The sequence below is a fragment of the Nyctereutes procyonoides genome, unplaced genomic scaffold (genome assembly GCF_905146905.1).
Source record: "Nyctereutes procyonoides isolate TBG_1078 unplaced genomic scaffold, NYPRO_anot_genome, whole genome shotgun sequence".
Taxonomy (NCBI): Eukaryota; Metazoa; Chordata; class Mammalia; order Carnivora; family Canidae; genus Nyctereutes; species Nyctereutes procyonoides.
Genome location: NW_026575124.1, coordinates 3,545,062 through 3,565,047, shown reverse-complemented (window position 1 = coordinate 3,565,047; position 19,986 = coordinate 3,545,062). Strand labels below are relative to the sequence as shown.

At 49.1% G+C, this 19,986-nt stretch overlaps 1 protein-coding gene across 1 annotated transcript; it reads left to right on the top strand.

The window, feature by feature from the left end:
• Window positions 1–5,414: 5,414 nt before the first annotated feature.
• On the top strand, window positions 5,415–15,927 carry LOC129517207 (keratin, type II cytoskeletal 73). Its single transcript, XM_055336868.1, has 9 exons — window positions 5,415–5,926; window positions 7,382–7,596; window positions 8,400–8,460; window positions 9,111–9,206; window positions 9,932–10,096; window positions 12,609–12,734; window positions 13,126–13,346; window positions 14,322–14,356; window positions 15,115–15,927. The coding sequence occupies exons 1-9, from the start codon at window positions 5,480–5,482 to the stop codon at window positions 15,369–15,371; spliced, it is 1,623 nt and encodes a 540-aa protein (XP_055192843.1). The 5' UTR covers window positions 5,415–5,479; the 3' UTR covers window positions 15,372–15,927.
• Window positions 15,928–19,986: the final 4,059 nt, after the last annotated feature.

The window sequence follows — 19,986 nt, the reverse complement described above, 5'->3', positions numbered from 1 at the left end:
ATAGCTGTGGCTATGAAACAAAATTCTGGACAATGGGATGTGAGTTGAATCATATTGTGCTCCTGACCGGGCCCTTAAAAGGCAGACCCCCGAGAGTGGGTTCAGTCTCCGGAGAAAAAAATCGTGAGGAAGTTTAAGAAACTATAAACTCAGGCCCTATCCCAAACCTTTTGAGTAAGAATCATAGGGCTGAGTTGTTTTAAAAAGATTTCAGGAAGTCATAGTTAAATCATGGGCTCTGCAGTGGGCTGCCCGGCTTCCATTCCCAGTTTCCAGCTGTGTGGTCTTCTTGCCCGGGGAATTTAACCACTCTGTGTCTCAGTTTCTGTAAAAAGTTATCTGTAATAAGTGTTGGTTGATCTTGCAACATTTATCCAGCACTTAATATGTGCCAGGTACTGTTCTGAGCACATTAACATGAAAAGAATATTTATTCTGCTGTTTGTTGGGAATTCTATAATGCCAATTAGATCCTGTTGTGAGAGCATCAGTGAGATCTTTTATATCCTTGATGATTTTTTTTCTACTGGTTCTATCAATTGTTGAGGGAGGAATATTGCAGTCCCTAACTCTAATTGTAGATTCATCTACTTCTTCTTTTGGTTCTATCAGCTTTTGCTTCACATATTTTGCAGCTCTTTCATTTGGTGTATACACATTAGCATTGCTCTGTCTTCTTGGTATATCAGGCCTTTTATATTTTATAATGTTTCTCTGTGTTTCATAGGTTTTTTTGCTCTGAAAGGTACTTTATATGATGTTAATATAGCCACTCCTATTTTCTTTTAATTAATATTTGCATGATGCTATCTTTCTCTGTCCTTTTACTTTTAACCTGCATATATTATTATATTTGAAGTGAGTCATTTTTTTTGTGGATAGCATATACTTGGCTAATGTTTTTTTATTTTTACTTATTTTATTTTTGGGCTAATATTTTATATTTTTTAAATCTTTATTATTATTTTTAAATATTTTTAATAAGCCCTGACAAACTCCGTCTTTTAACAGATGTATTTAGATTGTATTTAATGTAATTCTTAATATGTTAAGGGATAAGTCTGTAATTTAATTTTTGTACCTATTCTGTTTCTTATTTCTCCTTGTTTTCCTGCTTTCCTGTGGCTGCTTAAACCTTTTTAAGAGCCTATTTTGATATATGTATAGTGTTTTTGAGCATATGTCTTTGTATACCATTTTTAGTGGCTGCCATAGGAACATTAACAGTTTACCGCTATTGCCATTTGACCAATGCAAGTGAAGAAACCCTTATTCTCTACATCCCTTTACCCTCCTCCTTTATGGTATAATTTCTTAAATATTTCCCCTAAACTCATTTAGAACCACCACAGTGTTATAATTTTTACTTCAACAATCAAACATCAGTTAGAGAATATTCAAGAGGAGAGGGAACGTCTATTATATTTCCCTTGTTTTTTTATTACCATGTTCTTTCCTTTTTCCCAATGTTTCAAGGTTTCTTCTTTTATCATGTCCTGTTTACAGAACTTCCTCTCACCATTTTAAGGTAGGTCTGCTGACAACAAATGCTTCTAGTTTTCATTCATCTAAGAGTGTTGGGGTTTCCCCTTCATTCCTGAAGGATAATTTTGCTGGGTATAGGAAACCGTGTTGACAGTTTTTTTGTTTGTTTGTTTTTTGTTTTTGCCTTCAAGCACTTGAACAATACTGTGCCAGTCCTTTCTAACTTCTGTGGCTTCTAATGAGACTTTGGCTACCCTTTGAAATCTTTTCCTTTATAAGTAAGGTGTTGTTCCTCTTTTTTTACTTTCACAATTTTAATTCATCCTTAGTTTTCAGAATTCTGACTGTGATATATCCACACCAGAATTGGTGTGGATGTTTTGGAATTTTTTCTGTTTGGATTTGTCAGCTTCTTGAATGTTTAGATTTATGTCCTTTGGGAAATTTTCAGTTCTTATTTCTTTGGGTACTTTTTCAGCCAGTCCTTTTTCTTCTCTCATGAAACTCCAATAACATGGATGTAAGATATTTTGTTATAGTTGCATAGGTCTCTGATGCTCAGTTCATTTCTTTCTTTCTTTTCTTTTCTTTCTTTCTCTCATTCATTCTATTTTTCTCTCTATTGTTCAGATTCAGTAATTTCTGTTGTTCTATCGTATAGTTCAGAGTCTTTCCTCTGGCACCTTTATTCTACTGTTAACCTTATCTTTGAGGTTTTTACTTTGGTTATTGTATTTATCAATTCTAAAACTTCCATTTGGTTCTTCTTGATATTTTATTTCTTTTTGAGATTTCTATTTTTCCATCTGCTTAGTATGTTCTTCATTGCTACTGAAGTATTTTTATCATGCCTGCTTCAAAATATTCATCAGATAATTCTGACATCTTTGTCACCTCGGTGTTGGTATCTATTGATTGTCTTTTTTCATTCAGTTTGAGATATTCCTTGTTCTTGGTATTATAAGTAATTTTTATCAAAACCTGGAATTTTGGCTATTATAAGACTCTGGATCTTATTTTAGTCTTTTGTTTTATCCATCTTCTTCTGACATTGCCCTAATAGGGCAAAGGATTGGGTGCCACCCTGTTACTGCTAGGTGGAAGTGGAAGTCAGAGCTCCTCATGTGGTTGGATGGATCTGGGACAATTGGCTGGTGGGGATAAAAGTCCCAGCTTCTGCCTTGGCCTTCTCTGGCATCACCCAGGGTGCCTGATTATAATCTGGTGAGTCTAGGCTTCCTTCTCAACTTCTGCTGGAGTAGGTGGGCAAAGGACCTCAGGTGTTTTTTGTAATGTTTGGCTAGAGTAGAGTGGCTATTGTCTATAATTTTTCTGTTTCTAGGTTTCCCCATTCCTGGATATTTGGCTGGAAAGGTTAGACTTCTGTAGGGCTTCTGAAAAATCTGTACCCTCCAGGCTGTTGCATTTGTCTGCTCCAAGTCTGGGATATATGAAACAAATAGGAAACCCAGGGAACTCACCACCATGTCATTCCTAAGATCCCAAGCCAGTGTGACTTTTCCTCTCCACCTTTCAGAGTCTTCTTATGTTTGTTTTATATATAATATCTGGGTTCTTAGTTGTAGTAAGTAGAAGAATAGTGTTCATGATATTTCTTCTGCTAAGCATTGTCAAAAGAAGGGAAAAGTAGGTTTACTCCAACTCCCTGGATGACAAATACTAAATATTCTTTTACAGCATGATTTTATTGCTTCTGTGTGTGATGGGAGGCTTTCCTGCCTTCTGTGTGCTGAACCCATCATAGATGCCTGCTTAGAGGACTAAGCAAAGGCTAATGGCAGCACTGGCCTTTGGTGGGAAATGGGGCTGATTTAGCAACTGGGTGAAGATCAGATTTTCCCCTAGCAAAAGCAGTGGCAAGATGTGAAATATAAGGGGCCCACTTAGGGGAATTTTTAAAGACAGATACCAAGGATCTTGTCCTTAGAGGGAATGATTTCAAGGGTCACTAAAAAATCTTTTTGTCTCTCCATGACTTCCTGAGAGTCCCTCCCTCTTGTGGTTCTGGGCAGTGAAGAGGGAAGGTAGTGTGTGGGTCTCGTCTTTAGGATACTTTCTGCCTGTTGGAGAAGAATGGCACACACTTGAAAACACAGAAAACATTGAATTAGAGCAAAAAATAGGTACATATTGAGGATGCTGGCCAGAGAGGAGAGTTGGATTGAGATGTGACCAGAGAAGATTCCTGGGGTGCCCATATGGCAGATTTACAAGGAAGAAAGGCTGGGGTGGGAGAGGGATAGTGAAGGCCTTGCAGAGTGAGGGCTGGCTGTGCATTAGCACTCATACAACTGCACTGCAGAGTTGGCATTTACAGTGTGACCACTGACTGTCAGCTCTAGGAAGTGACCTCAGGGCCTGTGACAGCAGTCTGTAGTTTTGCTGAGACATGGGTCTGAATCATGTTCACCCTGATGCTGGTGTGCTGAAAGGAGTCAATTAGGGAGTGATTCTGGCTGAAACACTCTACATTCTCATCACAACACAGCTTTGTTGGTCTTCATTCATCACGCCTGATGAAGAAATTGCAAAGCTAAAACCTTTGTGCCAAGTGTTGTTGCTGGTAGTGAAATTGAGACCATCTAAGAAAATGACTACTCTTAACTAGAAAACAGCTGTTTTGTATAAAAAGAGCAGGGGAGGTTGAATTTGGCAATTGTTTCATTCTATAGTAGAAGCATAAAATACTGATGTATTATAATACAGAATACAGAATAGGACTACAATCTCTGGACAGAAATAGAAAAGTGAGGTTGGCAAACTTCATTCAAGCACTCTGGTGAAATAATTGCATCTTTTCGTGAAGGGTATTATGTATGGTGAATATATTTGGGATTTGGAAACTGTGAAACACTTGGGTCACATACTTTGGTGTTGACAAGGCTCTAATGAAATTCAAGTGTCTGTCCTTCCTCTTAGAATTGTGAGCTAGGCTTCTGTCTTTATGACTCCAGAGACTGGCACGGTACCTGGGACAGAGTCAGCCCTTAACAGAAGGCTCTTAAGTGAAAGATGGATGAAAGAATGCACAGGTCAGTGGACAGATGGGCAAATACAGCCTTCATTGCTCTGTATGTGGGGTCAGAAGATCAGCCTAGAGAACCTCAGTGTTGAGGCCTTCATTTTATTGGGTGTTTGCATCCTCTGGGATTCATACAAAAAGAGGGCTCGTGAAATATTTGCTCTCCTCAGCTTTCTGAGCCTCTGTTTTCCCCTTTGTGAAATGTGGATCATCATACTGCTCCCCAGGCTGACAGAGTGCATTAAGCGAGCTTTGGTGTGCAAGGAGCTCTTGCAATGCTGTAAAGTGCTATACTAGTGTCGGCTATCATGTATGGTGGTATTTCAAGGTCAAGGGAGAGGTGGTGGGAGAGCACAAGAACAAAGAAGTTGGTGTGTGCTGGGCAGCCCCGGTGCACAGGGGAGCAGAAGAGCTGTCTGGGAGGGCACAGCAGAGACCTGGATTCCTGTCTCCAGGAGCCCTGGGAAGCCAGTCTACAGAGCCTTTTCCTAACCACATAAAAGCAGTTTAGCCTGGGTCCTTGATCTGATGCTGGTAGAGTCCTGAGATCTCTCACAGATGAGGCTGTCAATTAAAGGTCTTCCTCTGCACCCCTGCAATGCAGCCTCCCCACTCCCTGCGGAAGGGCAATTGAGGCTGTGACAAATCTCTCAGCCAAGATCTTTCCAGGGATAATTTGGCCAGCCTAATTATCCCATGTTAATTAGATAAGACTCAAATTACATGAGCAAGGCTTGCAAGCCCAGCATTTTGGAGGTTTTCAAGTTATTTACCTGGTGTCTCTGATTTTGCTGGGAGAAAATGATTTCTTGCTCCCAGGCAAACTAAACCCACAAATTAGGGCTGCGGCTCCCTCCTGAACCTATAAAGGGGGAGCCTGTGATTGTAGGCTGGTCAATTGCATCTCAGCTAAGGGTTAGCATTTTATTCCATCTCTCTGGCCTCCCCAGCATGAATCGCCAATTCACCTACAAGTCGGGAGCTGCCTCCAAGGGGGGCTTCAGCGGCTGCTCGGCAGTGCTCTCCGGGGGCAGCTCATCCTCCTACCGGGCAGGGGGCAAAGGGCTCAGCGGAGGCTTTGGGAGCCGGAGCCTCTACAGCCTGGGGGGCACCAGGAGCATCTCCCTCAACATGGCCAGCGGCAGTGGGCGGGTGGGTGGCTATGGGTTTGGTCGAGGCCGGCCCAGTGGCTTTGCTGGGAGCATGTTTGGCAGCGTGGCCCTGGGGCCCGTGTGCCCGTCCGTGTGCCCTCCGGGGGGCATCCATCAGGTCACCGTCAACAAGAACCTCCTGTCCCCCCTCAACGTGGAGCTGGACCCCGAGATCCAGAAAGTGCGCACCCAGGAGCGGGAGCAGATCAAGGCTCTGAACAACAAGTTTGCCTCCTTCATCGACAAGGTGGGACTTTTTGGAGCAAGCCAAACCTAGAGCCTCTTCCTTCCTCTGCCTTCACTGCCCTCAGGGACCTCCCTGTCCAAAGCAGAGGAAAACTGGACACTCCCCAGGCTGTAGACACAGTAAGGACAGAGCAGGAAAGAAACTGGACAAACCTGAATCAGTGCTGATGGATCGGGGGTGGTCAGAGGGGCAGGAAGAGCCAGGGAGCTTGGTGTGAGAAGGTTTCCAGGAGGCAGGGCAAGTGGTTTCAAAGGTAGAAGTAGGAGAGTAAGTCTATGCAACTTGGAAGCTGGACAAAGGAGAGCTCCGTGGCAGCCTAGGATATCTATAAAGCCATGAGACTCCGTTTCTCCTCTCCTGGGACTTAGACCTGCTCAAATTCTGGTTGAAAAACAGACTCAAAGCCTATATATAATACACCCGATGTATAAGGTGAGGCAGATGGGGATCAGTGAGGCACTAGCCCTGTGGTCTTCGAATGTGCTCCCGGAACTAGCAGCATAGGATCACCTGGGCACTCGTAGAAATGCACATTTGGGACCCAGAGTTCCCGGGTGAGGGTGATGTCCCTTTGAGTTTGAGAACCCCTGAGGAAGAAAGGGGTAGCAGGGCCTTGGAAATAGAGACTTGCTGAGCACAGGGGAGCAGGGGAAGCCCACCAGGGTGACAGTGAGTGGGGTAGCAGAGCATGAATGGGGGTGGACGGGGGTGGGGAAAGGAGGCCTGGGGAGAGGGAGCCGTCCTGTGTAGTGTGGTAGACTTGCTCGGAGAACGGGGAGAACTTGGCTTTGCGCAAATGTCAGGTGAGCGGTGGCGGAGGGGAACGAGGGCGTGCGCACATTGCAAGGAGCACCGGAGGAGTTTGGGTTCGACCCTGAAGGTGATGTGGAACCTCCAGAGCGTTTTGAGCAAGGGAATGGCTTGGTATTTCCAGGCTGCAACTTGGGAATGCTGGTTGTTCCCCGGGGAGAAATGCTCTGAAGTCAGAGAGTCAGACATGAAAGCCACATAGGAAGACCCAAGAGCCCCAGTCGGCTGAGTGCCTGCCCCTGGCTGGGCTGGTAGATGCCACGACAGAGGCCCGGACACCGGGCCGTGGGCAGGGGCACCCAGGACTGTGAAGGCCAGGACAGGCCAGCTCAGGTGTCTAAGGACTTGCCTCAGAGAGGTGGCCCAGGCTGCCCGTGGGCACTGGCCCAGGCAGACTTAGACCGGTGAGGAGGAGACAGGTCTGAGCGGCAGGAAATGAAGATGAGGCCTTGCCTGGTCTTAGAGGCTGTCCCCTGAAAGAGAGCCTCAGGCAGACAAAGGGCCCTGGGCAGGGGGAGGCGGTATTTTCCAAGGGCTGAGGCTTACCCTGTAAGCTAATGTAGCATAGGACAACACAGCCTCTGTCCAGGAAAAGAAAGCACGCAGCCTCCCTATTGACCGAGTACCTGTTGATTTGGGTCCCAGGTGCGGTTCCTGGAGCAGCAGAACCAGGTGCTGGAGACCAAGTGGGAGCTGCTGCAGCAGCTGGATGTGAACAACTGCAAGAACAACCTGGAGCCCATCCTCGAGGGCTACATCAGCAACCTGCGGAAGCAGCTGGAGACGCTGTCCGGGGACAGGGTGCGGCTGGACTCGGAGCTGAGGAGCATGCGGGATGTGGTGGAGGACTACAAGAAGAGGTGGGCAGGACCCCACATCTAGGCTGACTGGCCTGCTAGAGCTGGGCCTTCCCTGCAGGCACTGGGCCACTTACCGTTGGCTGCAGAGGCACTGAGCTTGGGTGAGAGTAGCCCATCCTGAGTTCCCCTACCTGGGCAAGATGAGGGCCCTCTCTGGGTGGCCGGGCAGTCTGGACAGTGGATAGTCAGTCTCTCAGGCAGTGGCAGGGCTGTTCTGGCAAGTGGCCACCTCCTTGGTGCACTCCCTCCTGCTCTCCACTGGAGAGAGCCTCTCAGCTCCTAAGCTTGCTCAGTGGGTCCCCAAGTTCCAAGGAACCATTCTCCCCCCACCTCAACCCAGCAGGGGAGGGAGTTGGAGTTTCTCTCATCTCCCTCAGGTCATGGAATTGGGGAAATGCCCCCTCTGTCCTGGGGGATAGTTCTGGCTTCCTTAAGAGTCATGTGTCGAGATGGGGTAAAGTTATTAGCACGAGTGTCAGACAGCTGGAGTGACACAAGAATCATGGCTGAAAGGGGCAGCAGCATGTTCCTGTGATTTGGACACTTCATGGGAAGAGGAAGAATGAATTTACTCTCCAGGCATCAGGGGAAACCCAAATCCCAAATCATCTGGTCCCGTGGCTTGGGAAGGCGTTGCTTTCAAACCCTGTCTATGGCACTGGCCAAGTAGTCCTAGTGAGTTGGACAGATTTGCAAAGATACAGACTAATACCTGCTAAAAGGTACATAGTGTGGGCATCCATTCTCTGCTTTCACGATGAGGGCACACACGCACCCCTTACTCATGTGACGCTTTCCTGCAGGTACGAGGAGGAGATTAACAAGCGCACAACTGCCGAGAATGAATTTGTGGTGCTCAAGAAGGTGAGGAGGTGGGGGGTGCTGGTGCATGGCCCTCCGTCACCCGGGCGGGGGAGTGTGGAGGGCAGGGTGGGTAACAGAGAGGAGACTGAGGTCTGTGCTCCTTGTAGGAAGACTGGGAGCTCAAGTGCCAGAGGAGGACGGAGGGTTGTGCTGCTTGGGACGTCTTGGGAAACCTTGATGTTTCCCTAGAATATATCACCTTGTCAGCTCTTAATATTCGGTGTGAATGGGCAGGAGCCCAGATATGGGTAGTCAGTGCCCAGGTTGTGTCCACTTTGGCTTGGGAAACAGGACAGGCTTTGAGCGGGGCTGCAGGTTTACCTTCCAACTCTGCCTGTCTCTGGCAAAGCGCCATGGCTGCCCTGGGCCCTGACTGCAGAATGAGCCCCGTGTGGAAGGTAGAGCTCTCTCCTATACCCCCTTTAAGAAATAGAGGCAGTAACATGGTTCCAGTTTGGATGGGGTGCAGACGACTTCTAGAGGCTCGCAGTGAACCTTGGGTGGAAGTTATATTCCTGCCCTCTGGGTCTCGACACCATTCCCTGGAGGCAGCTAGCCAGTCTTAGTGTCGGTGCTCAGATGCCAGTTCCTGGGAGAGGTCTGTCTGGACTTGAAGAATGGCAATGCCAGGGGTCTTTGGATTCCTTTAGGATGTGGATGCAGCTTACATGAGCAAGGTGGAGCTTCAGGCCAAGGTGGATGCCCTGGATGGAGAAATCAAGTTCTTCAAATGCCTGTATGAGGGGGTAAGGGCTCCATCCCCCCACCCCATCCCCAGCTCTGTCTTCTGGAAGGACAGACGTGTAAATGAGTGGTTGGTTACTCATTCCTTTAAGAGCCCAGGAGATCTCCAGCATTTGGATGCTGGTGGCCATGTTGATCCAAGGCACGCATGACATCTATCCCGATGCCCCCAAATGATGTGTGCACCATCGGTCCTAGCCTGGCCTCCAGATGTCCTGGTCTTACTTCCATCAGGAAGTCGTGGATCCTTATGAGGTTCCCACTGATCTTCAGCCAAGGACATTCTCATTTCTCCCTGTCTTTTCCCTACCGCTGGGGTGTCTCCTTGGGTCTTGAGCAAGAATCTCCAGGGGTAGAGGTGAGGAGTCTTCACACCCTTCCTACTGCCTCTGACCATCTAGCTGCAGGTCTGAGCCTATTGGCCAAGCATATGTCAGCTCCCATGTCCTTAGTGTCTCTTATTTGGTGGCTGGGCTGTTTCCCCACTACTTCCTCTACTCCTGACCTGTCTCAAGGGACAGACAGATGAGCTATTTTCTTTCTTAACTGCTTCAAACTCATTCAACAGTTTTCAGATGTGGTATTGAGACATTTGGGCTGGGGGCTTTGGGGAATACAGCTTGCCTCCATTTGGGAGAATCTGGGGGATATGCTAGGAAAGGGCCATCACCTTGGCCTCTTCCTCTGCCCACAAAAAGCATTTCATGTCTCCTTCTTTTCCATATAGGAGATCGCTCAGATCCAGTCCCACATCAGTGACACATCTGTCATCCTGTCCATGGACAACAATCGGGACCTGAACCTGGACAGCATCATTGCTGAGGTCCGTGCTCAGTATGAGGAGATCGCCTTGAAGAGCAAGGCTGAGGCTGAGGCGCTGTACCAGACTAAGGTGGGCTGCATACCTCTCTAGAATCCAGCCTGCCATGGCCCACACATTTACTCGGAGCACAGCACTGTCCTGGTCACTGGGGGAAGCCCAAAGGGAGAAGATGAAACTCTTAGACTGACCCACTTAGACTGAGGCAGCCATCGAAGGACACCCACAGCTGAGTGCAAATGAATGTGGCACAGAGTCCCGGATGCTGAGGAGACAGAGGTTAGGGGACCAGGTGGGGCAGGTCAGGACTGACTTCCTGGAGATAGGGTTTTAAACTGAGTCTGAGAGGGAGGAAAACACGGGTAGTTAGCATCTCAACTCCTCATTAATTACAATAAATTAGGGGGTCTCTTGAGTGTGATCTGAGATCAGGTAATTCCTACCTTTCATTCAAGTCCAACTGCAAGAATAAAGGGGGAGTATGAGTCCCTTAGATCTTAACTCCTCTAATGGGTCCTGGGTGGGGAAATAATTCTTTAGATAATTTGGTTTCTCAGATCAAGATGGCAACTTCCTAATTGTTCCATGCTGTTTATCGGGTTCCTTCTCAGGGGAGATTCACACACTTGAGGACTTATGTTGTCCCTCCCCCTGCCTTCATGCCACTACAGGGACAGAAGGATGTGGCCAGCAGGTGTGGGAGGAAGGGAGGCTTTCAAGGTTTAGGCAACAACAAAAGCCAGGATTCTTGATAAAAGTTCCAACCCAAGTTCATACCCAAGTCTCCAGTTCCCACTTCCCTACATGTGACTGCTGCAAGCTGGGATCAGGGACAGCCATGTGGCCCAGCCACTCTGGATTGTCAGTGGCTAGTGCTTAACCCCAGGCTCCTTCCAGAAGAATTAGGCAGGTCTGCACAGACATAATTTTTGGAACATTTGCTGTTCGGGGTTATCCACACCTGCATGTCTCCATCTGGAGGTAAGCACTTATTGACCAGAGTTTCTAGTTCTAGCAATAGAATTATGAGGTCTTATTATTATTATTCCCCTTTGAAAGGGTGGGGGTGTCAGTAACTTGCCAAGCTCACTTAGCTGGTAAGCGATGGAGCTGGATTGGAATCTAGATGACTGCGAATTTTATGGTGTTTAGACAAAAGATCAGGACACGACTCTGGTAAGAAGCATTTACAGTGAAGGTTTGGGGTGGGCTGGGAGCAGAATGGAGAAGGATGCTTTCCTATTTGCTTCAAAAGGAGACTGTTTGGTGTCAGAACTGGGGAAGTTAGTGCCCCCCTCCCTGTTAGTTGGTAGGGAGGGCCATCCTGCTCACACAGCCTTACAGAGAAGCAGGAAAAGACCACCTGTCCTGCCCCAGTGTTTACCATCCCAAGATTAGCACCAAAGATAAAGCACAGAGGCATAGTGAGAATCCCCCGCTCTGCCTTCCAGGGGATCTGGTATCTTTAAGAGGAATCCTAAATGTAGGGCCTTGTTAGGGTCAGATATAACAGCCTGCAAGGCCAAGCACCAGGGACATAGAGAAGCAGTGCACGGCCATCAGAGTTCTGAATGCCACACTTTTCCAAGTTCCTCTTAAGCCAGATTCTGGGGTAGAACTAAAATACTCTCTTTGACTATTTGCTGGATGACATCAAAGGCAGGCGTGATCCCAAAACTTAGACGACCTCAAATTCATGGCTAGTGGTGTTGGGGAATAGCAGAATCCGCCACCACCACCATGACACACACACACACACACACACACACACACACACACACACACACTATTCTTCATGCCCAGAGAGACTTCCTGTAGCCTAGGGCCCAGCTGAGCTATGAAGGGAAGGAAGTCACAGAGAAGACAGGTCCCTGCCATCCAGTCATGCTAAATCTGATAGGAAAGACACAGAAAGGCCTACTTACAGTACAATGTGGTAAGATCTATGGACTGGGGTGCCAGGAGCTATGGAAACGGAAGTATGCCCAACTGAGAGATCAAGGAAGTCCTCGTGGAGGAAGTGACTCTGCCCTGGCTGAGTTGGAACTAACTGAGGAAAAAGAAAAAAATGGATGGGGAAGGGTTTTCCAGGTGGAGATAGCAATTCATGCAAAGACTCAGAAACTTGAGGGGCATTTGGGGAACATGGAACTGTTTGGCACAGGTGTAAAAAGAAATAGATGAAGGGCAGGGGCAATGGAAAACAAATCTAGAGAGACTGGTGGATGCCAAGCCTCTAAGCACCTTGCTGCTCTGCTCATGGTTTGAATTTGACCTTGACTTTGAAGGGCTATGGGTGGAGGCGCATCATCCCTGGAGTTGAGTGTTATAAAGTGGCAACGTGGAGAGTAGAAGGCTTTCATGTGTCCTTATGACCAAGTCTAACCGTCAGTGAGATAGCTGTGCTTAATGCAAACAAATAAACCCAATGAGCAGAAGGTTGAGTGGGAGGCTGTTGACAGCCTGGTGAGGTAGGGGACCCGCACCCACCTCTGTCACACTCTGAAGACAAAGGCACAGTCTGCCAGGTTGAGCTCAGCCAGGCCCTGAGTCAAGGTCTCTGCTTTGTCCCTTGCCCCCCTAGTTCCAGGAGCTCCAGCTAGTGGCCGGTCGGCATGGAGATGACCTCAAACATACCAAGAACGAGATCTCCGAACTGACTCGCCTTATCCAAAGGCTGCGCTCGGAGATTGAGAGTGTGAAGAAGCAGGTGAGGGGGCTTCGGGGCATCCTGGCTCGTTGGCAAGGGAGGAGTGCGCTGCCTAGCCCACGTAACTCCCCTGGACCCCTCTCTCACTCTTGGTCCTCCGTCTCAGAGCCCACGTTCTCCAGTGGAGCCCCTGATCTCATCCCCCACCCTTACCTCCCATCTGAAGTCTGGAACAACTGAAGAGTCTTTCAGAACCCAAGTAGCTGAGAGTAATAATCCTCCCTGACTCATGTTGACTCATGTGCCTCCATCACCATGGATGTGGCTTTGCTTTAGGAAGTGGGGCCAGACTGAGGATGGTCGACCACAGTGAACATGTTGGGGTGAGGGGTGAAGTGAGGCCCAGAGGGCCCTAGAACTCAGGGGAAAATGCTACCTCCTGCCCCCTCAGTGCTCCAACCTGGAGACGGCCATCGCCGACGCCGAGCAGCGGGGCGACTGTGCCCTGAAGGACGCCCGGGCCAAGCTGGACGAGCTGGAGGCCGCCCTGCACCAGGCCAAGGAGGAGCTGGCCCGGATGCTGCGCGAGTACCAGGAGCTCATGAGCACGAAGCTGTCCCTGGACATCGAGATCGCCACCTACCGCAAGCTGCTGGAGGGCGAGGAGTGCAGGTGGGTCATGGGAGGGGTCTTAGAAGCTAACAGCTGGAAGAACTTTTGGTATCTTCTGACTCAGTTTCCCAGAGTGTGGGAGGGTTGCTGCAGGGCCTGAAGATACTTTTGAGGTCACCCAGAAACGTAGCTTTAAACGGCATCCGGTCAGTTAATGAGATAGCAACTCCTTTACGGAAGGCCTGTGACTTTCCAGACCACAGCGGGGAGGTAGCCTCAGCGGGGTGCTGGTGTGTCTTTAAGCCGCTCTGACCTTGCAAATACCTCTATTATTGATAAGAGACAGTTGATCCCAGGTTCAGAGCCTCTGGCAGACAACAATATCCAGGCAAAAAAAATTTAAAATTGCTTTATTTTCATTATATTTATTTTTATTGCTGTTTATTCTTTCTTTTTTGTTCAGGTAGTGTTGACTTTCTATTCACCCTGGTGATATAAAACTTCTTTTTAAGAAAAATGCATTTTTTTTGTCATAAAAGGCAGAGTCAAAGAGAAGTCCTAAATATATAACAATTTGAGCCATACATGCTCATAGCAACGATCAGAAGGGTGGTGCACAAAGCATCGGAGTGTGGAAAACCTTATTCTAACAGAGCATCCTTGTATCCCGGAGACACATGGGGAGAAGTCACGGGTCCTAAAACCAGACAGTTCATTCCTTAAGGGCAACCTCCGATGCTGATATTTCCACACGTGTGTTTATTTATTCTGGCGCTAGCCTTGCAGGAATGAAGAAATGGGATAAAGAGAAACCCAGAGGAGGGCCCCCGAGGGGTGTTGTTGTTGGGGGGCCCCAGGTTTGCAAGTTGGCACATCTCCGAAGTGGGACGAGTGGCCTGGGGCGGGAGGGGGGTGAGCAGAGGCCTCTGGCCAGCTGAGGGGCTCGTGGAGGCTGGACTGCTGACGTCAAACTGTAGTGTGGGGAACTCGGATGCCACGCACCAGAGCTTCACCTGCACTTTCCTCTCTGCACAGGATGTCTGGAGAATACACCAACGCCGTGAGCATCTGTGAGTATTTCACGCCTCTGCGGGGTCTTTGTAGGCCGTCAGTGAACACAAGCGGGTGCCTGCTACCAGGCCCCCGGGGAGCAGCCTGGGCTTTGCCCGGGAGATCACCACGGCCACAACTGCCTTGCTTGCTGAGACCCGTTGCGTCTTCCCATCACATCCCAGCTTCCCATCACATTCTGATCCTTCACATGGGCCCCTTCCCCAGAAATCTCACCTCTGCTGGGATGGAACTCCCAGCCCACGCTCTCCTGCCTCCCCCGCCCAGCTCTCCTGCAGGCCGTGAGCCTCCTGAGTCCACCTCCTGGCCGGGAGGGGGGACCTGCACGCAGCTGGCTGCACACCCCCCGTTCGTGCTAGCTCCACAGCGCCCAGGCCGGGCTCCTTCCAGACACACCAGCAAATCCTTCCTAAATCGAGCAATCAGGAGATCCTTTGAAAAAAAAAATTAGGAATGTATTTTAAAGTTAAATGCAAGAACTATTGGCTTATGTGATGCTCTGGGAGGAAGCTCTTGCTGCTCCTGTTTGTTCAAAGAATGAGGAGGTGCCCGATCTGGGGACCCCGGGGGATCTGGCCTATTGTTTCCAGAGCTTGAGCTGCTCAGGCACCGAGCACATTAGAGTCCGCAGCTGACGTGAAGGGTTCGCTTGAGACGGAGACGTCTGTGCTGGTTGTGGCTGGGAGGCCGGAGGGCACTTGGGGTCACTCCCAGCTGGGGACACGCACACTTACGGCTCCTCCGTCCACCCCCACAGCGGTCATCAGCAGCACCCCGGCGGGCACCGCGGGCACCGGGGCCGGCTTCGGTTTCGGCGGCGCTGGCAGCTATGGTTACCGGCCCAGCTCGGTCTCCGGGGGCTACGGCGTGCTGTCCGGGGGCTGTGTCACCGGCAGTGGCAACTGCAGCCCCCGTGGGGAGTCCAAAACCAGGCTGGGGAGTGCGAGCGAGTTCAAGGACCCCCAGGGGAAGACCTCCGCTCTGAGCTCCCCCGCCAAGAAAACCACGAGATAAAAAAAAAAAAAAGAAGAAAGAAAGAAGCCCATTTCCCAGCTGTCCACCTCGCCCTGCTTTTCCTCTGGACGCCCTTCCCTGGGAAAACTCCTGTCTCACATTTATCCTGCTCTCCTCCTTGCTTCTCTTCGCCACTGACATTCCTCTCCTCCACCTCCTGCCTTAGTGTTTGTTAATCTAGAATCGGGATTCCAGCCCATCCTTGTGCGTCCATACCCAGAGACCCCCTACCTCAGTCTCCCCTTCCTGCAGCGCTGCCAGCAATGACGGCCTGGACCTCGCCCCGGCCTGCAGGCCTCCCCCAGAGGAAGGTTCCTCTCAGCGGGGACCCCCTTCTCACCCCAGCTTAGGAGGTTATTTGACCATATGCTCCACGGGTGAGACGCCAGGTGATGGGTTATATCTTGCGGGCCCCCTGGGTGTATGGAGGGCTGGGGGTAGCCCTGAGGGTTGGTCCCATTCATGAAGGGATGTGCCCTCAGAATGCACATCCTTGTCTTGTTCGGGCTTTATCTCCCTGCTTCCCGTGTCTCACCAATAAACTTAATAAAACTCATGAAGGACCAGGCTGCTTCTCTCTCCTAAGGGGATCCTCACCTCAGGCCACACCTCTTCCATATGTGGAGTCAATGACCTAGAGTCCGGGGCATCGAGCTCCGGGGTGCTCCACAGCACCCCCAAAGCATCTTTTAATCTGAGGGAAAGAGATCCTTGCATGGACCGCAGGATCGCCCTGGATTTTGTGAGACTCGGGATTCGGCTCTGACCCCATCCCCAGCAGGTCACCCTTGAGGCAGGCCTGTCTCAGTCTTGCGCAGCATGCAGGTTATCGGCAGGGAGCGGGGGGCACCACTTCCCGTGGCAGGATGCAAAGCTGGAGCAGAGGCAGCAGGAAGCCAGTTCTGGAAAGCTTGGGGCTCAAGCAACGGCTATTTACTGTTCTCTGGGAAAAGGCCCAAGTAGAGTCTCTTTAAAGTAGCAAGCCATGTCCCCTTGGTCTGTGGTGAAGTGGATGTCTGAGTGTGTGAGTCGTTTTGACGCACGGGGCCATCTCTGGGACCCACACCACCCAGCTTCCCAAGCACTCTTGCGCTGCAAGACGACTGCCGGGTTCCCAGGCTACGACGATGCCGTCAGGATGCAAAGAGCCAGGGGGAGGCTGCATTCAGGGTGGGGCTCACGGGTGCATCTGACCAGGGTCACTATGGGTCCAGGGGGTCCTAGAGCTCAAGTCAGTGGCTCTGAATTCAGGCTCAGACCCTGCAACTAACCGGGGATCACCAGCAAAGCTCTCAAGACTCTCGAGTCTCATTTCTTTAGCTATAAAACAGGCAGGCTGATGACCTGGGCATGATTGTGAGGCCCACCCGAGGCGACACAAACACGGCCCGTGCAACGGCTGGTGCAAAGTTCATACTCAATAAATGTCAGTGGAAAGAGACTCTTGTCCTCAAATCTTTTTGCTTCGAAAACTTGACTAAATCTGTTCACTTAAAAGAGGTGTCTCGTGCTGGCGAAGCAATTCACAAGCTCCAAACTTTAAAGAGACCATCTCATAAACTATACGCCAGCTTATTTATTGCCCAAAGGAGAACTGGACGGTGGAATGACTCGTCTCAGGGATCACATGCTTGGGGCCAGAAAAAAAAATGTGGTCAGTTTGATGATTTGAGTACCTTGCACGTATCTGGCACATGTTAGTGTTGGGCATATAGAGACATGCAAACCTGGCTCTCGCCCTGGGTGGTGGCATAGCTGTAACCAATGTAAGTGTAACACAGCGAGGTGCTGACAACCAGAGAGGATACAGAGATAGCACACCAGAGAGTGAGGGGCTCCGGGGAGCTCAGGGGAGGCTGCCGGGGGAGGCAGCAGGTGCAGAGTTGTCAGAGGATGGAGTTTACTGGGTAGACACGAGGAGGGAGTGGGCATCGTGGCCAGAAGCACTAGCAGGGTGAAAACGGGTCCTGACTCCAGGAGCGTGAAGGCACAGGCTGGAGGAGGCCCAGCAAGTGGAGAGGATGTCTCTCCAGGGGCACCTGGGGTGAGGGAGGCAGGTGGCAGCCACATCATGAGGTCCTTTCAATCTGCTATGGAGGGGACGCATGTGGCTCAGTTGGTTAAGTGTCTGACTCTTGATCTCAGCTCAAGTCTTTTTATTTTTTAAAGATTTTATTTATTTATTCATGAAAGACACAGAGAGAGACACAGAGAGAGAGAGAGAGAGAGAGAGAGAGAGGCAGAGACACAGGCAGAAGGAGAAGCAGGCTCCATGCAGGGAGCCCGATGCAGGGACTCAATCCTGGGTCTCCAGGATCATGCCCTGGGCCCAAGGCAGACGCCCAACCGCTGAGCCACCCGGGTGCCCCTCAGCTCAAATCTTGATCTCAAGGTCTTGATCTCAGGGTCGTGAGTTCAAGCCCCATGCTGGGCTCCATGTGGAGTGTGGAGACTACTTAAAAAAAAAAATCTGCAACTGAGTTGGCATTTAATGCTGTAGTGTTCATGGGAGAAGCTAACACTTTGGGTGTCAGATGGATCCAACTTTGAGGCCTCCTTTGTCACTCACTGACTGTGTGACTAAGGCAAAATGCTTCTGCTCCATGAGCTTCAGATTCTTCATCGGTCAAAACTTAATAACAGAAATCCTTGTATAAAGTTGTCATAAGAATTAAATTCAATGAAAGAAGGCACAAGAATTATTTAATTCATACCTGGCACATAGTATGGGCTCAGCAGATAGTTGCTCTTATATCACTGTTATTATTAATGCTCTTCGTATTACGAGAATAGACTGTTCCTTCAAAAAGCCTAAGTGAGATGTGAAATACGGAAGATCTAAGAGCCATTGGGTTTTTTGATGAACAGAAACTAAAGAGAAAAAGCCGTGGCTATTGAGAGATATTTCTACCACCCACCTTTTACACGTGGATCCAGAATATTAACACTGACTGTCTCAAAGGGCAAGTCCTGAAGTCTCAGTGGAGACGTCACACAACAGAGGCTCATTTTCCATTCACAGTCCAAGGTGGATTTGGGCAGCTCCCCCACATGGCTCTCCCAGCAGGTGTCTCACAGACCTGTGTGCTTTGGTCTTCTAGCCCCGCCGCACAGGGCACATGGCCTGCAAGGTTCCTGGGACAGGGGAAAGAGAGATGAAGGAGACACACGGGCTGTTAAGTGTCTCATCGTAGAAGTGACAGATGTCGATGCCAACCCACATGCAACTGGCCAACATGGCCCCAAGCCCCAGTCGATCCCCAAAGGAGGCTGAGAAATGAGGAGGAGCGCGAGGATACTTGGTAAGCCCTGGAAGTCTCTGGCACAACCTTCCTCCATGTAGGTACCTGGCATCGGTCACCAGCCGAAGACTTCTTTCCCCCGAGCAGCGCTGGGGTGACGCTGGCACATACGCTCTGGTCCAAGCCAACAACCTCCCTTTGGCTCTAACAGTGTAACACTGGGCACAGCGCCATAGCCAAATCAGGCCGCACACCATAGTCATTATTTTTAGTTTTCCCTCATGTTTTTGAGGAGATACTGGAAGTCACATTGGGTTTGGGAATAATGGTGAAATAGAGGTAATTTGTTCCGTGTTTCTCAAAGCACATTCCTTGAAGCCCTGGTTCCCGTAAGGTATTTGGCTAAAAAGAGAGCTGTATGGTCAAACAAAGGTTGGGGCAACAATGGATTTTCTTTTTTTTTCTTTCTTTTTTTTTTTTTTAATAAGAACAGTACTTCATGTATGATATGAGAATCAGCCTACCTCTCTCTTTTTCTCTGTTTTTTTTTTCTTAAATAATTCGCCTATAAAGAAGACATTATATGCTCATACAAGAAAGTTTAGGAATATTAAAAAGTAGAAAAGAAATCTTATATTTAATGATCCCACTTCCCAGTTACTGTTTTTGGAAAACACTGAGTTTAGTGGCCTCTTTTGGTGCAGCTTTCCTAAGCCTGGTGATGGATCTAAAAAGTACTGCAATCCAGTACCCGCTTGATCTTTTTTTTTTTTCTTTAACACAAGAGGGAATCCATCCCCACACTTTCTTTTTCTACCCGATACCTATTAATCTCCTAAGAACTAGTGTTCCAGGGTAAACGAGAGTCCGTTTAATGGCAGCATGTTTGCAAATCCCTGCTTAGAGGATCCATCCATCCATCCATCCATCCATCCATCCAACCATCCTTTGTTGTTGAGCTCTGGTTTCAAAGGGTGATGTTTGTAGCTTAGTCTACCAATCCAGGGGTTGCTTTCACCCAGAACTAATGGCAGAGGTAGTCACCGGAGCCCAAGATGACACAGTAAGTTGCTGTCAGAGGCAGTTGCCATGAGAAGCCCTCCTCCCAGGCCTCAGCCTCCTTTTGATCTGCCCACGTCCTCACACATCACACATCCAATGCCTCTGAAACCTGGATGTGCCACCTTTGTCTCTCCATAATCTGTAAGGTCAGCCTGGGGGTTCAGGAATTCCTGATTCATCCAACGAGTCAACCCCTCACAGGACGATAAAAAAAAGGTCATCCTGCCTGTTCCCTGACCCTAGGCAGAAGTGGCTTGGTTCCAAAGACATCGGGGTCTCAAATTCTTAAGAAGTTTCCAGAAAAAAGGAGA